The sequence below is a fragment of the Maylandia zebra genome, linkage group LG6 (genome assembly GCF_041146795.1).
Source record: "Maylandia zebra isolate NMK-2024a linkage group LG6, Mzebra_GT3a, whole genome shotgun sequence".
In the NCBI taxonomy this organism is placed as follows: Eukaryota; Metazoa; Chordata; class Actinopteri; order Cichliformes; family Cichlidae; genus Maylandia; species Maylandia zebra.
In genome coordinates, this window is record NC_135172.1 from 818,579 (window position 1) to 836,327 (window position 17,749).

At 42.1% G+C, this 17,749-nt stretch overlaps 1 protein-coding gene across 1 annotated transcript; it reads left to right on the plus strand.

Moving 5' to 3' along the window:
* The first annotated feature begins 2,821 nt into the window (after positions 1 to 2,821).
* On the plus strand, positions 2,822 to 9,820 carry LOC143419076 (uncharacterized). The gene is made up of 3 exons (XM_076885292.1): positions 2,822 to 3,518; positions 3,855 to 4,148; positions 9,732 to 9,820. Exons 1-3 carry the CDS (start codon positions 2,930 to 2,932, stop codon positions 9,818 to 9,820), a joined length of 972 nt encoding a protein of 323 aa, XP_076741407.1. The 5' UTR covers positions 2,822 to 2,929.
* Positions 9,821 to 17,749: the final 7,929 nt, after the last annotated feature.

Sequence of the window (17,749 nt, forward strand, 5' to 3'; positions counted from 1 at the left end):
CTGCGGGATTTGATTCCCTGCCGTTGTAGTGTGTTACTGATGGTGACCTTTGTTACTTTGGTCCCAGCTCTCTGCAGGTCATTCACCAGGTCCCCCCGTGTGGTTCTGGGATCTTTGCTCACCGTTCTCATGATCATTTTGACCCCACGGGATGAGATCTTGCGTGGAGCCCCAGATCGAGGGAGATTATCAGTGGTCTTGTATGTCTTCCATTTTCTGATGATTGCTCCCACAGTTGATTTTTTCACACCAAGCTGCTTGCCTATTGTAGATTCACTCTTCCCAGTCTGGTGCAGGTCTACAATACTTTTCCTGGTGTCCTTCGAAAGCTCTTTGGTCTTGGCCATGGCGGAGTTTGGAGTCTGACTGTTTGAGGCTGTGGACAGGTGTCTTTTATACAGATGATGAGTTCAAACAGGTGCCATTCATACAGGTAACGAGTGGGGGACAGAAAAGCTTCTTACAGAAGACGTTACAGGTCTGTGAGAGCCAGAGATTTTCCTTGTTTGAGGTGACCAAATACTTATTTTCCACCCTGATTTACGAATAAATTCTTTACAAATCCTACCATGTGGATTCATGGATTTTTTTTTCACATTCTGTCTCTCACAGTTGAAGTGTACCTCTGGTGCAAATTACTGACCTCTGTCATCATTTTAAGTGGGGGAACTTGCACAATCGGTGGCTGACTAAATACTTTTTTGCCCCACTGTACGGGGCTAATAGTGTCCTAACAAAATTCATCAAGAACTCACTGGCACTGTGGAATACATCACTGTTCAACATCACATCGTTGGAGGTCAGCTCAAAGGAAGTTGCACAAGTTAATTCAATGTGGAAAATGGGTGATGCACCTTAAGCCAACTCATCACAAAAGTTTGGATACAGATATAGACTCAGGAAGAAAGTGAGACATTGAGTGATAGTCACCGATCCACCAAGATCTACAGCAAGGATATCGGGATTTCATTCATACTGTGGCTGAATGGCTGCAAAAGAGGAAGGGGTGGATCTACCAGAAGCCCTGTGGATATACAGGACAGCTACCTGGAGAATCCACGGGATGTGTGAATTCATCAGAGAGAGAGCCTCAAACACCCGGGAAAAGAACAAATCAAAGAAATGTACATTAAAAGCCTAGAATCACCATGACATCATGTTTGCCATTGAGAAGTGTGCCATTTGTTGAAACCTTCTAACTTTCCATAAATGAGTCCTACTTGCTAAAAGTGACATAATGAAGACAGTCAGTGTAGGAAGCGAGAACCCTCAGATGTAAAAATGACTGTGAGCTAAGAAAGCAAGAAATAAAAATGTAAATTAAGAAAAGTGAAGAAAATGTGATCTGATTTCTACCAGCTGCTGAATTCTTTTTTCATCATTTGCTGCTTCAAGTAAACAGTGTGTTGACTTGTTTTCACAGTCTGACCCACTTTAATATCACAGAGAAGAAGCTGAGTTGTTTTCCTCTCTTTAAAATCAGCTATGTCAAAGACTCGGCTCAACCTTGTCCTCATTAGTGAATAAACATAAATGGTCAGTGATGCCACATGTTAAGAGCTGCTGTTGTGTCAAAAAGGATCAAACTCTGACCTTTGAGCTCGTGTGACACTGCAGCTGCTGTGTTTCTGCAGAGCATCAGCAAACATTCCTAAAAGGCCAGTGTTTATTTTGGTCTTTAACAGCTTCTAATGTGAAGTTCGTGAACAGGACCTGTAGTCACCTCTTGGATGCTCCTTCTGGGTTCTTTCTTCAGAGTTTTTTTTATCAGGATCATACACTTCAAATGTAAAGTTCATACCTTTAAAAACTCATTCTCATGCTGATGCATTCACTCCTCTAACATTTTTTTTAAGTAACTCGTTAATTTGGATTTTTACTAAGTTTTAAAATTGGTGTGACCACTTTTGGTGCCTTGTGGTATGGCCCACCCAAAAAGTTTGTACTTTTTGATATCTGAAATTCTCCCATTTTATTAGTCTATTAGTTAGCACCACCATGTATCTGTGTTACAGCTTAGGACAGTCAACCAGTCTTATTGCCTGCTTGTCAATTCCAGCTGCAAAATGAACAACATCACAGTGACAGGACAAAAATGTTAAAACTGGAAAATGCAATCAGAATCTGATTTGCACTCTTCCAGTACAGACCAGGATAGACATCAGTCCCACTCACTTGTGTGAGTCACAGGATTCAAAAGTCTGGTGTAAATTCCTAAAATGTGAATGGAGGTTTGGCTGAGTGTAGCCTCATTGTGACATTCAGACATGTCTGGACATGTTTTTCCACCAGCACAGCAAGCATTTCCTTTTTTTTTTTTTTATCTTCGTCTCCAACTAATATGCATGCTAGTGTGTGCAGCTGGCACAAAAACAGCCAGCTGGAAGCAGTGAAACTCAATCACCACATGTTTTCCTGTAGCTTGGAGCACATGCCCTGGTGTGCGCCCTATGGATCAGGTGTCGTGGAAATCAGAGGAGCCTGGGGCCATGCTCATGTAAGCTAGCCATGAGATGGTTATATTTAGATGAGGCGATCAGCACGCCTTAACCCCCACAGCTACACAAACTCTTTGCCCCTCACTCTGGTTACAAGCCTGCTCACTTTAGCACAAACAATGCGAATGGTGGGGATTTATCAGAAGGAGTAAAAAGAGTCAAACTACACCAAGAGTAGTTTGACTCCTGGTGGTGCTGTCACTTGGGGTTCGCTCTCTCTGCGGTAGAATATCACTTCCTGTTCCTGCTCAAGCACAGTGGTGTTTTTGAGTAGCTTATCTGCTTAGCAAATTAAATAAAAACTTTTAGATACATCCTTTTTTCATACACTTTCTGTGTACTCACTACCTAACATATAGCCAAAGTATTCACTCACTGTGTTTTTACTGTTTCGCTAGCTTAGCTTAGCTCATAGCCGACTCGCTAGCAGCATGGCCTCTTCACCTGTCCCTCCTGCACTTTCCTGCTCATTGTGTCAGATGTTTAGTTACTCCTCGGCCTCCTTTAGCAGTAATGATATCTGTAACAAATGTAGCATATTTGCAGCTCTGGAGGCCAGGATTACTGAATTGGAGACTCAGCTTCGCACCCTTCATTCACCCGTAGCTAGCCAGGCCCCTGTAGCTGGTGCAGCCGAAGATAGCGTAGGCCCCGCTAGCTGTTTCCCGGCAGACCCCAAGCAGCTGGGGAAAGAGGGCGGCTGGGTGACGGTGAGGAGGAAGCATAGTCCTAAACAGAAGCCCCAGGTACACCACCAACCTGTTCATGTGTCTAACCAGTTTTACCCACTCGGTGACACACTCGCCGGGGGTCAAACTCTGGTAATTGGTGATTCTGTTCTCAGACATGCGAAGCTAGAGACACCAGCAACCATAGTCAATTGTCTTCCTGGGGCCAGAGCAGGCAATATTGAGGGAAATGTAAAACTGTTGGCTACGGGTAAACGTAAATTCAGTAAAATCATAGTTCACATTGGCAGTAATGACACCCGGTTACGCCAATTGGAGGTCACTAAAATCAATATTGGTAAATGGCCTGCATTTGTATAGCGCTTTTCTAGTCCCTAAGGACCCCAAAGCGCTTTACACTACATTCAGTCATTCACCCATTCACACACACATTCACACACTGGCGATGGCAAACTACATTGTAGCCACAGCTGCCCTGGGGCGCACTGACAGAGGTGAGGCTGCCGGACACTGGCGCCACCGGGCCCTCTGACCACCACCAGTAGGCAAACACGGGGTTAGTATCTTGCCCAAGGATATTTGTCATGCAGCGAGGAGGCAGCCTGGGATCGAACCACCGACCTTCTGATTAGTGGCTGACCTGCTCTGCCACCTGAGCTACAGCCACCCATTGAATCAATGTGCAACTTTTCCAAAACAATGTGGGACTCTGTAGTTTTCTCTGGTCCCCTCCCCAATCAGACCGGGAGTGACATGTTTAGCCGCATGTTCTCCTTAAATTGCTGGCTGTCTGAGTGGTGTCCCAGAAACGATGTGGGCTTCATAGATAATTGGCAAACCTTCCGGAGGAAACCTGGTCTTGTTAGGAGAGACGGCATCCATCCCACTTTGGATGGAGCAGCTCTCATTTCTAGAAATATGGACAAACTTATTAAATTCCCCAAAAATATGACTATCCAGAGTTGGGACCAGGAAGCAGAGTTGCAGTCTTACACGCCTCTCTGCAGCTTCTCTCCTCCTGCTATCCCCCCAAAAACCCATCTCCATAGAGACTGTGTCAGCTCCCAAACAGACAAAAAACAAACTAAAAACCAGCAACAAACAACTTAAACATAGAAAATCACAAAGAAAGAACAATACAGTATCCACATCTGTACCAAAGAGTAAAACAGTGAAATGTGGATTATTAAATATTAGGTCTCTCTCCTCCAAGTCTCTGTTAGTACATGACTTAATAATTGATCAACAAATCGATTTACTCTGCCTTACAGAAACCTGGTTGCAGCAGGAGGATTATGTTAGTTTAAATGAATCAACACCCCCGAGTCATTCTAACTACCAGAAACCTCGAAGCACAGGCCGAGGGGGCGGTGTGGCAGCAATTTTTCACACCAGCCTATTAATTAATGAAAGACCAAGACAGACTTTTAATTCATTTGAAAGCCTGATGCTTAGCCTCGTCCACCCCAGCTGTGAAACTCAGAAACCAGTCTTACTTGTTATCATCTATCGTCCACCTGGGCCTTACACAGAGTTTCTGTCTGATTTCTCAGACTTTTTATCTGATTTAGTTCTCAGCTCAGATAAAATAATTATTGTGGGTGATTTTAACATCCATGTAGATTCTAAAATGACAGCCTCAACATGGCATTTAATCTGTTATTAGACTCAATTGGCTTCTCTCAAAATGTAAAAGAACCCACCCACCACTTTAATCACACTCTAGATCTTGTTTTAACATATGGCATAGAAACTGAACATTTAACAGTGTTTCCTGAAAACCCTCTGCTTTCTGATCATTTCCTGATAACATATATATTTACAATAATTGATTACACAGCAGTGGAGAGTAGACTTCATCACAGTAGATGTCTTTCTGAAAGCGCTGTAACTAAGTTTAAGAATATAATCCACCCACTGTTATCATCTTCAATGCCCTGTACCAACACAGAGCAGAGCAGCTATCTGAACACTACTCCAACAGAGGTCGATTATCTTGTTAATAATTTCACCTCCTCACTACGTACGACTCTGGATACTGTAGCTCCTGTGAAAACTAAAGTCTCTAATCAGAAGTACCTGACTCCGTGGAATAATTCTCAAACACTTAGCATTAAGCAGATGACTCGTAAGCTGGAGAGGAAATGGCGTGTCACAAATTTAGAAGATCATCATTTAGCCTGGAGAAATAGTTTGCTGCTTTATAAGAAAGCCCTCCACAAAGCCAGAACATCTTACTATTCGTCACTGATTGAAGAAAATAAGAACAACCCCAGGTTTCTCTTCAGCTCTGTAGCCAGGCTGACAAACAGTCAGAGCTCTGTTGAGCCAACCATCCCTTTAACGCTAATTAGTAATGACTTCATGAACTTCTTCACAAATAACAATTTAATCATTAGAGAAAAAATTACCAATAATCATCCCACAGATGTAACATTATCTACAGCTACTTTCAGTACCATTGATGTTAAGTTAGACCAGGGGTGTCAAACTCAAATACGCAGTGGGCCAAATTCAAAACTGGAACAAAGTCGCAGGCTAATGTTAATATTTATTGAAATATATATATATATAAATATATATATTTATTCCTCCAGATATAAGAATGAATCTTTTCTTATGGACTCAAACACGTTTTGCTGAAAAACTGAATATGGAACAAGCAAAGCTTAATACTAAACAATATATATATTAGCTGTATAATACCAGTAGGCCAGCTCTGAAAGTAATTTGGTATGGCTTCGTGGGCCAAATGTAAGTAGGCTGCGGGCCAAATATGGCCCGCGGGCCAGAGTTTCACACCTATGAGTTAGACTCTTTTTCTCCAATTGATCTTTCTGAGTTAACTTCAATAATTACTTCCTCCAAACCATCAACGTGTCTTTTAGACCCCATTCCTACAAAACTGCTCAAAGAAGTCCTGCCATTAATTAATGCTTCAATCTTAAATATGATCAACCTATCTCTAATGATCGGCTATGTACCACAGGCCTTCAAGCTAGCTGTAGTTAAACCTTTACTTAAAAAGCCAATCTCCAACCTTCCATTCATATCAAACATCCTTGAAAGGGTAGTTGTCAAACAGCTAACAGATCATCTGCAGAGGCTTATTGGAAGAGTTTCAGTCAGGTTTCAGAGCTCATCACAGCACAGAAACAGCTTTAGTGAAGGTTACAAATGATCTTCTTATGGCCTCTGACAGTGGACTCATCTCTGTGCTTGTCCTGCTAGACCTCAGTGCAGCGTTCGATACTGTCGACCATAATATCCTATTAGAGCGATTAGAACATGCTGTAGGTATTACAGGTACTGTGCTGCAGTGGTTTGTATCATATCTATCTAATAGACTCCAGTTTGTGCATGTAAATGGAGAGTCCTCTTCACACACTGAGGTTAATTATGGAGTTCCACAGGGTTCAGTGCTAGGACCAATTCTGTTTACATTATACATGCTTCCCTTAGGCAGCATCATTAGAAGACATAGCATACATTTTCACTGCTATGCAGATGACACCCAGCTCTATCTGTCCATGAAGCCAGATAACACATACCAATGAGTTAAACTGCAGGAATGTCTTAAAGACATAAAGACCTGGATGGCCGCTAACTTTCTGCTTCTTAATTCAGATCAAACTGAGGTTATTGTACTCTGCCCTGAAAATCTTAGAAATATGGTATCTAACCAGATTCTTACTCTGGATGGCATTACCTTGGCCTCCAGTAACACTGTGAGGAACCTTGGAGTCATTTTTGACCAGGACATGTTCTTCAATGCTCATATTAAACAAATATGTAGGACTGCTGGGTCTGCGCTTCCACAGGCCCCGCTGGTTTAGAAACTTATTCCCGTTAACGACAAGGAAGCAAGACAAATATCTTTAACCGGGTTTTTACTTGCTAGCTGGTCAGAACCAGGCTCTTGGAGCTGAACACTCCTCACCTGTCTCCTAGCCAACTTCAAATGAACAGCCTTCCTTGCAGCCTTTTATTCTGAGAACACAAGCACCACTCATTGTAAAAAAAAAAAAACCCCTATGGTCACAAAAGGTTAAAACACTGCGTGTTTTGGGGTGCGTTTGTGTGACCTCCTGCCTACAAAAGGGTCATAAAGCTGGAAGTTTACTAAACAAGAAAACAGAACCCTCACATAGGATGTCCCATAATAAAACACTATAGCCTCCCCCACCAACAAACTGGCTGGGGAGGTGGTCAGAAACAAAGGAATGTCTTTGATCATGCTGCTTGAACTAAGACTTACAAATTTAAGTAACACAATGACAACATTTAACAATTTGACTCCAACAACTGCTTTCTTCCATTTGTGCAACATCTCTGAAATTAAAAATATCCTGTCTCAGAGGGATGCTGAAAAACTAGTTCATGCATTTATTACTTCCAGGCTGGACTACTGTAATTCATTATTATCAGGAAGTCCTAAAAACTCCCTGAAAAGCCTTCAGTTAATCCAAAATGCTGCACCAAGAGCAGATTTCTCCTGTATTGGCTTCCCTTCATTGGCTCCCTGTTAAATCCAGAATTCAAAATCCTGCTCCTCACATACAAGGTCTGAAATAATCAGGCCCCATCTTATCTTAACCCTGGAGAAACTGCGGGGTCAAATTTGACCCCATGGGTTCTCCAGGGTTAATGACCTTGTAGTACCATATCACCCTATTAGAGCACTTCGCTCTCGCTCTGCAGGCCTACTTGTTGTTCCTAGATTATTTAAAAGTAGAATGGGAGGCAGAGCCTTCAGTTTTCAGGCCCCTCTTCTGTGGAACCAGCTTCCAGTTTGGATTCAGAAGACAGACACTATCTCTACCTTTAAGATTAGGCTTTAACCCTTACTTTTTGCTAAAGCATATAGTTAGGGCTGGATCAGGTGACCCTGAATCCTTCCTTAGTTATGCTGCAGTAGACGTAGGCTGCCGGGGAATTCCCATGATGCATTGAGTTTTTTCTTTTCAGTCACCTTTTTCACACACTATGTATTAACAGACCTCTCTGCATTGAATCATATCTGTTATTAACCTCTGTCACTCTTCCACAGCATGTCTTTATCCTGTCTTCCTTCTCTCACCCCAACCGGTCACAGCAGATGGCCCCGCCCCTCCCTGAACCTGGTTCTGCCGGAGATTTCTTCCTGTTAAAAGGGAGTTTTTCCTTCCCGCTGTCGCCCAAGTGCTTGCTCACAGGAGGTCACGTGATTGTTGGGTTTTTCTCTGTATGTATTATTGTGCGATCTACTGTACAATATAAAGCGCCTTGAGGCAACTGCTGTTGTGATGTGGCGCTATATAAATAAAAATGAATGTAATTGAAATTGAATTCAGGCAACTCTCATGGACATCTCCCTGCTCTACGTGACACTGCAACGACCTGCCCAGAAAAAGCCAGGAAGTTCAGAGGCAGGAAACACAATCAGGAGCACAGGGGCGATGTCAGCCTGTTGACTAAGCAGAGATGGTTGACATCCTATTCCTTGGGGGGATTACGCTGTGGGTTGTTTTCAAGGAGTGTGTTCGGCTCCTTAGTTCCACTGAGATGAACTCCTAATACTTCACATACCAAGGCATTTTGGACAATTTCATGCTCCCAGTTTTGTAGGAACAGTTAGGGGATGGCTCCTTCCTGTTCCATCATGGATGTGCTCCAGTCTACAAAGCAGGATCTATAAAAACGTGGATGCGTGAGACTGGTGTTGGAGAACTTGACTGGCCTGCACACAGTCCTGACTGAAACCTGAAAGAAGACCTTTGGGATGAATTAGAAAAGGGACTGTAAGCCAGGCCTTCTGGTCCAACATCAGTGTCTGACCTCAAAAATACTCTTCTGGAGGAGTGGTCAAAAGTTCCCAGAAATACACTCCTCAACCTTGTGGAAGAGTTGAAACTGTTATGGCTGCAAAGGGTGGGCCAACATCATATCAAACCCAATGCATTAAGAACGGGATGTTGCTCAAGTGAGGACAGATGAGATAATACTATTGGGAAAGTAGTGAATTTTTATTTCAGTGATTATTTTTTCATTGTAACCTTGTAAACGTTTAAATTCTTTCTTCTATAAATTATGTCAACCCCCTAAGTCAGCAAGAGTGGATGCAAATATAGATTCAGGGGTGGAATAGCCATCAGCCATGAAAACGTCTTACACTGGATGGTCTCCACCTGAAGTCTAACTCACTGAGTCTGTGTGAGCAACAGAAAGAGTGATGGCAAGCATTAGTGAGTGCCACAATCCAAGATGAATTTCATCCTCTTATATATCAGCAAGATGACCCCCCTGAGATGGCTCGCGGAAGTGGATGACATTCTACCAGTGGCTTGAAATATCTAGCTTACAGGACAGCACAGCGAGCCCTGGAGTCTAAATACTAAGAGACTATCTAATACATAGCAGCAGGATAGTGTACAGTCAGGGGCACAACCAAGTGGCTGGGATAATGTCCAGGAACATCTGTGCTCATATGGACTCAAATCCAATAGAAAACACCACCAAAGGTGGTTTGGAACAACAGAGTAAAGGTCTTGTGGGTTCCAGACAGACAAGGAGTTGCTGGACAACCAACCAGACACAGTGGTGGCTGACAAGGAGCAGAAGACCAATCACAGTGGACAGAGACATCGGGAATAAGGAGCATGAGAAAACAGAGAAGCATCAGGGACAACTGGACCAGATGTGGAGAATGCAGTCCAAAGTGGTCCCAGTGGTAATAGGGGCAGTAGGAGCTATGCCCCAAAACAGATTCCAGGCACAACTTCAGAGGTCACTGTCTAGAAGAGTCCAGTCGAAGGAAACAGCCAAGATACTGTGTTGAACCTTAAAAACCTTTAGTAGAGAACCCAAGCCCGAGGATCACGCAGGCATCTTTTTAAAAAAAAATGCACGACCAGGTCCTCAGTCAAGGCCCACCATACTACCCAAGCCTGCCTCAGAGCATGAAAGCAATACTGGCTCAGATGGCACCCGGGTTAACAGGGTGTGCATCAGCTGCTGAGGATCCAGGACACACTGATGACAAGTGACAAGGATATTCTATACAAGGATAGAATTACTGCAATACTGCAACGCCAGCCAGCCCAGTGAGAGGGGTTATATGCAGTGCATGTGGAAAGTATGAATGAGCAGAAAGCCAACATTCACACTGAACACACCATCAAAAAGGCACTGTAGTGCTGCTCAGTAAAGAAAGATGACAACGCTTCACCCCAGTTTGTTCTTTCTGGATCCTTTCAGTTTCATTTAATTCAGTTTTATTTATATAACTCCAAATCACAACAACAGTAGCCTCAAGGTGCAAACATTGTACATTGTTCAGACAACAAACTGCATCTTCTTTAAGGTTTTCTTCATGTTTTGAACACAAACACTATTACATACTGAAGAAATGGACCCAAGTACAAACACAAGTCATCCACGTCCTGATTTTCCCAAAAGTCTCAGGATCAAGATGTTTTTGGCAAATGTGAGTCTTTGTGTTTTTTTTGGTCAGCAGTGACGTTCACCTTGGAACTTCCCAGGGGATATCAGTTTTGCTCAGTCTTCGTCTTATTGCTGAATTATGGACTTGGACCTTAACTTGGCCAATTTAGACCTGCAGTTCTTTAGAAGTTGTTCCTTGTTCTTCTGTGGCCTCCTGCATGAGTCATTAATGTGCTCCTGTAGTAACTTTGTTAGGCTGGCCATGCCGGTTCCCCACTGTTCCAAGTTTTCTCCATTTATGGGTAATTGCTCCATGAATGCCTTAAAAAAAACCTTTGTAACCCTTTGCAAACTGAAAGATGTCAATAATAGTGATGGGAGGTCTGGCTCTTTTCAAACATTTGGCTCTTTGGCTTGGGTTCCTTACTGGAGCTGGCTCTTACAACTCCCAAAGGGCTCCTCATTTGGGAGCTCTGCTTTTGCTCCTCTTCTATCCATCCATCTTCTTCCGCTTTATCCAGGGCCGGGTTGCGGAGGCAGCAGCCTAAGCAGAGAAGCCCAGACCTCCCTCTCCCCAGCCGCCTCCTCTAGCTTATCCGGGGGGACACCAAGGTGTTCACAGGCCAGCCGAGAGATATAATCTCTCCAGCGTGTCCTGGGTGGCCCCGGGGCTCTCCTTCTATTTCAGCCTAATTTAGGAAATATGAATGGTCTGTGTGTTGGTAAGCAATTATGTATTCAGTGTATCCTTAAACACTGTATTTTCATGCATTCATTACTACTGGGTAAAAACATATATGGGGTTTAAGGCCTGCACAAAAGTTTGAAACTTTTTGTCCTCCACGATCTAAGATACCGAACAGGAAGTAGTTATTACATTCGCTGGGGGGATTGCTTTGGAATAAATGTGCTGACTTTAGTTTGAGTCTACTTAGTCATTATGCAATGACTCGTCTGCTCTTGACTTTCTCGAGATTCTGGCATAATTTGTTGGTTTTTTAGCCTACCTCTCTTTGTCAGACAGGTTCTGTGATTAGCATGTGGTTACTCACAGTTAATTCATGATTTAACAAGAGGGGTATTTACTTTCTCACACAGGACCAGAGGATACCTTTTCATTAAATAAATGAAATTGTCAGGGTCGGACGGTGCCCCGACCGGTCGACCTGCCTGTGTGTATATGCGTGTGTGTGTTTTTCTCTCTCTCGCTCTTTCTCTCCGGCTCTGTTGCGATTGTTTACGGAGGTTGCGTAGCAACGAGGGACCCGGAAAAGCTGTCGCCCTGAGCTGCCTCACCCAAGAGCACCTGGCTGCAGCCACTGGGGAGCGCCATATTGTGACCTCCACAGTAACCGGAAACACGTGACTTCGGTTAAATTGACTTTGACATCGAAAACTAAATTGCGTTTTTGTTGCTATTGATGCTGCAGAGAAATAAACATGACCAGGTCGGTCATGTCCCTTCAGCTTGTGCATGGACAAAAGTGTCCATCTCTTATGTTTATTGTTTTTGCCTTTTTGCTACTTTTTTGGCATAATATATATATATTTTTTTACATCACATTGTGTTGTGCATTCTGATTGCTGTAGACCATTCTCAATCAATCTATTGCTGTGTTTCCTGTACAGCAGCGGTCCCCAACAGGGCCACGGACCGGTACCGGGCCGCGAGAGTTGAGGCTCGGGTGTGAAATGTATGGTTGTAGTTTTGTGTCTTATCTTGAAAGAACTATTTATGTGTTACCATAGTGACCAGAGAGCATTAAGAAACAGAGAGGAGGATGTTAGTCTCAATGTTGTTGGCGCATTTCAGGAGGACGCTGCTAATAAAGTTACATAATTACAATTTTTTTTTAATATTTACAAAATACCACTGTTGTTGTCTTTGTCTGTATCATTTTATTTTGTTGTATTAACCGCGACACCTTGAAGGCTGGTCCGTGAATATATTGTCTGACATTAAACTGGTACGTGGTGCAAAAAAGGTTGGGGACCACTGCTGTACAGTACAGAATGAGTTTAGTTTGTCAAATTTACATATACCTTTGATCGCTAGCAGTGAAGTGATGTAAGTTTTCTCCCCAACAAACACAACAATGCTGACAAAACGTTTTGCACGGTTTCATTCTATAATACTGGACTTATGTTTCTATGAAGGTTTGAACTTTAAGAGTGTTTAAACAAAAGAAAAAAGTGTGAAAATGTTCATGCCAGTCTGAGAAAAGTGTATAAAGCATGTAGTGAGGGGTTTTACAGTCTCAAAACATCTAAAATAATTGTAAAAAATAAAGTTGGCTACTTCGCGGATTTCATTTATCGCGGGTTATTTTTAGAACGTAACTCCCACGATAAACGAGGGACCACTGTATCATTAATAGTGTCTGGGACATCTAATTGATTAACATCAACACTGATTATCATGCACTGTTATTTTTGTTCAAGGACAGCAAAAAATATAAAACTCTCTCCCAGCTTGTTCGTTGGCCACTTTTTTGGCCAATGTTATAAAAAGCTATAAAATGTATATTTATTAAAACATTTATTGACTTTTACCGATTTGACACTTAAAATTAGTTCCAGTCCTTTTCATCAAAACCAAAATTTTATCTACATTCTTTTTTTTTACTCTTTAAATGCCAGTTAGGTTAGGTTATATATTACCAGTAACTTTTCAGATAAGCAGGTGATGAAGTCCTAATGTTTTCATGAAACTTCCTTTTTTTTTCTTCATCTGAGCATCGCGGACAAGGCGCTCTTGCAATTGTTGAGGTCACTAGTGTGCGCCCCATTTCTTCCAGGATCACTCTTCATTTGTAGGTTTTAGAGGACTCCTACTGTGAAGTGGTTTTCATGGGACAAAGGCTTCTATTCCAAGATGTGGGAGATTGTAGAAATGAGCAGTAATGCCCTTCTTGCCATCTTTCCAGAAAAATAAGTGATCTTGAAGCTGTTACAGCAGTAGCACTTATTGCACCTGCACAAACTCCAGGAAACATTTACTAACAGTGTTTGTTGCTGTATGTGCAGCAGCTTTGAATTTTTTTTTTTTTTTTTTGAGAGTTAATATTTTGGCTATGCTATCTTGTTATGAAATCTACAAGAGTGAAAGTGTTTTTAGCATGTGTTTCAGAGCTAAGTTTGACTGGGAAACTCAAAGCTCAATAGCCTGTATCAACAGAGATTCATTGCAGCCTGTGTAATATTTGATGCGTCATAATTTATTGTCTAAGGAGCTTGGAAAGAAAAGTGTCTGGACTTCTTTGAGTTGCTTGAAGCAAATCTAGACCCATTCATTCCATTTCCATTAACGCAGCAAAAATGGTCAAAAAAGTGAAGTGGCCACAAATGGCCAGGATAGTTGCCCAGAGGGTTAATGCGTAAAATGTATAAAAATATTATTGATTGCAGGGTAGTACATTAATGTTAATAGCAACTGTAAGCTTTTTATTTTGAAATTGCATTGTGTTAGTTTAAAGCAAAAATCTTTAAGTCATCTATGTTGTATGAACATAAATGATACATTTACAGGTTAGATGGTTTAGATTAGTTACTTAAACACATTTCTTATTTTTGGCAGTAGAATGTTAAATTTAAGTTAGATTAATTCAAATATTATATTTTCAGCCACCTTATGCTTTACTAATTAGTTTTACATAAATCTATTTTGTCAACAGATTCCACACAAATGAATTAAGTACATCCAACTTATTTTTTTTTAATTTCCTTTAATTTCCAACACATTCAGTGAACATTTCTGTAAATCCAGTCTGAAACAAAACACGACAGCTCATTCGGGTCAGTAACTAACATCACTGAAGTCTGAGTTGACACAATGTTCCTACCATATTATAAGGTTACATTTGCTAAGCTCGGAAGTAAGCGTGTACTTACTTTCTTACTTACTTACCATTTCCATTGTATCCATGCAGGGAACGTATTTCTGCCTACTGTGGAGGTCACATGTTTCCGGCTACTGTGGAGGTCAGGTGTTTCCGGTTACTGTGGAGGTCGCAATACAGCGCTCCCCAGTGGCTGCAGCCAGACCCTTCTCACCTCATCTGCAACTTATTCTTCACCAGCTGCTGCCAATCATCCACCATCTTAGGCAGGACTATTTAATGGTGTGGCTGAGTGACAGACAGCGCTGGAGTATTGCACTAAGCCTAGCAGTGTTACAAGCCGTTCGTGTAGCTAAGTGTTGTCAGCTATATTTGGTAATTTACTGTTGTTGTCTGTGTGCGACTAGGAATTGGGACGGAGGATACACGAGCACAAGGAGACACTTGGAGGAGAGACAGGCACCCACTACCACGCACAGTCTGAGCACCAGCCACTATTGCAGAGTCAAACTATTGTCAGCCTTTATCCACTGTAAATAAATGCACTGGTTATATTCAGAGCTCCGCACCTGAGTCCACTCTATCCTCAACCGTGACAAAAATGATCATTTGAAGCTATATTTTATATTAAGTCTGGCTATTTTTGTCCAACGTTAGAAATGCTTAGATGATCTGAAACATGTAAGTGTGACAAGGCATCTTCTCACTATGACACCAAGAAAACTGCTGCTCACAACAGCTGAGAAACAGCAGACTCAGCAGGGCCTGAGGATGGGCACACACATACTGTTTGTGTGTATGTGTGTTTCTTAGAAACATCCTGATCAGAAGGCAGCCGTGGGTCACTTGACTCAGCACATTAAGCTGTCACTGTGCACACATTACACCTCTGCAATAAAAAAACACAATTATTTAAAAACACAATTATATACTAAATCTTCATCAAACACACCAGAGCAGTGATGCAGGCTCGACCAGACTACTTGTACATGAACTTTGCCCTTCTCTCCATTGATTGGCAAATATTTGAGTGATTTCTGATTAAAGACAGTTATTAGATAATTGTTTGTGATGGATGTTTTCTTCCTAGCGCCCTCCCATGTCGACCCACCCAGGGTGGGAAACACGCAGCTTCCATTTTGCATTAGCAAATTAATGATAAAATAAATAGATCAAATCCTATTAAATTTCTGTAATCGGTATTTTTAAAGAAATGCTGGACTTATCCCATGGTGTGAATCCAAAGATTTTAGAATTGGTCTCAAGATCAATTTTCCTCCAGTTCAAGGTGAGTGATTGAAATGACTGCACATGTAAAACACCTCTGACTGAAGGGTATATCTATTATTGTGTGTATGATAATGAATACAGGACAGAAGCTCTGGTATTTGTGTATTTTATAATCATAGATTTTTTAAAGGCAACATGCCAAAAATGAAATAAATAAATAAACTATATTCACAATAAGGTGTTTTCTTGCACCTATCCCGAAGCCTGTTCTGTGCCCGGTCTGCTCCGGTTGTCATAGATCATCTGGCTGATGTCTCCCCGGCCTGCGCAGCCTGCTGCCTGCTTCTGCAGCATCCTGTCCATCATCAGTGAATCCCTGGCTGTAGTGCTAAAGCTTTGTTATGAATGTTAACTGTTTCTCTGTAATATAGCACAGTGTTGAACCCAGCGCTGAGATGTGATGTATTTTAGCTCATCCTCTGATTTACCCACAGCTGTGAAGAAGCTTTTACTGGGTCACACAGAGGTGTGGCTGATCAGAGGTGACTGTTGCCTCTTCAGTTATTGCTTCAGCCAGCCCTTCCTTCAGAACTGCTGACTGAGGTGAGCAGACGAAACCCCATCAGCGCTGAGTCAGCACATTTCCACCTCTGAACATCAGGTCAGCGGCCGAGCCTGACGTCTGCACAGGGACACTTTTAGTGTGTCTGTGACACCAGTGGAAACAGCATTACTGATCCCCAGAATAGAGACATAGGTGTTTGATTACAGTGACATTTTCAGCTGCTGTTAATTTATAAAATTAGAATAGCCTGGCATTGTCAGTGTTGATCTCCAGCACTGACGTTATCTTAGAGCGCTGAGGTCGCCTGTATCTGTGAATAGAGCTGACATTATTTTAATTAAATCAAGCAAAGGGTGAAGAAAGAGCAATAACAGAGAGAAGCACAAGATTAATGTTCAAAATGTTTGAGAAGCAGAACATGAGGTGGCACCAAGAGCAAATGGTCTTCATCCCGATGAAGCTGTTCTTACATCTACCACAGCAGAAAGGTCTGAAGAATGAAGGCACAGCTTTGTTTCTTCTTGGCCAAAATGTCTCCTTTCTGTCACTTTGTAAAAAGGTTTTTAAAAAAGTCCCAAAGTGGTTTGAAAAATCTCATTATTTTTTATTTACACTAATGTCATTATTTGAATATTGTTTTATATGAGTATCCACTAATGCAAAAAATAGATGTGACAGAAATAATAAGAAAGTCGCGATAGGTCAACATTAAAATAATCCTTGCATCACTGGTTTTGCTTCCTGTTCCATTTATCTGCCTTGTGATTGGTTGCCCCTCACAAAAAACAGGATTTGAACATAAGTCAGGCTCTGGAGCTGAAAACTGTGTTAAGAGAGATGAGCGCAGGGGCGCTGCTCTTGTGGCGACCTGCAGCAGGTGTTTATTGGCGTTTTCTTTCTCTTTTTCTTTTTGTTTTTAACTTTGTTTTAACTCTGTTCTTAACCGTGGTTTTAACTTTTTTTGCCAAGATGGAGATCTTCTACACCTTAGTCTTATTGTTGTTGGCGATATTCACCTGGAGTCATTCACTCTCACTGACAATCACTTATACACGCGAGGAACTACTTGGATTACGATGGTCCTGTTTGTCTATGTACGACTCTTCTAATGCTCGGACAGATGTGCTTCTTGGTGAGGATTTATTTCCCCGGTCAAAGACTAATTTTGGAAAGCCCTGCCGCTTGAGAAAACGCGGAAAGAAAGGCGGCGTGCGTCAGCATCTAAGAAAACTTTGGAGAAAGAATCGTGTTCCTCTGCCTTCTATGATTCTGGCCAACGTCCAGTCTCTTAGGAACAAAACAGATGAATTACAAGGAAATGTGCTTCATCTACGGGAATACAAGGAGGCTTGTCTGATGGCGCTTACCGAGACATGGCTGACCGATATGGATAGTGACACTTCACTGCGAATCAGCGGCTTTGGGACCCCTGTCAGATTGGATCGGAACTGTGGAGTAACACGCAAATCTCACGGAGGAGGAGTTTGTTTATATATCAACCAGGGC

Coding starts and splice junctions, on each gene's coding strand:
- LOC143419076 (XM_076885292.1), top strand. CDS start 2,930: ATGGCCTCTTCACCTGTCCCTCCTGCACTTTCCTGCTCATTGTGTCAG. Junction 3,519..3,854: donor ATTGGAGGTCACTAAAATCA/ATATTGGTAAAT, acceptor AGCTACAGCCAC/CCATTGAATCAATGTGCAAC. Junction 4,149..9,731: donor CAAAAATATGACTATCCAGA/GTTGGGACCAGG, acceptor GGTTCCAGACAG/ACAAGGAGTTGCTGGACAAC.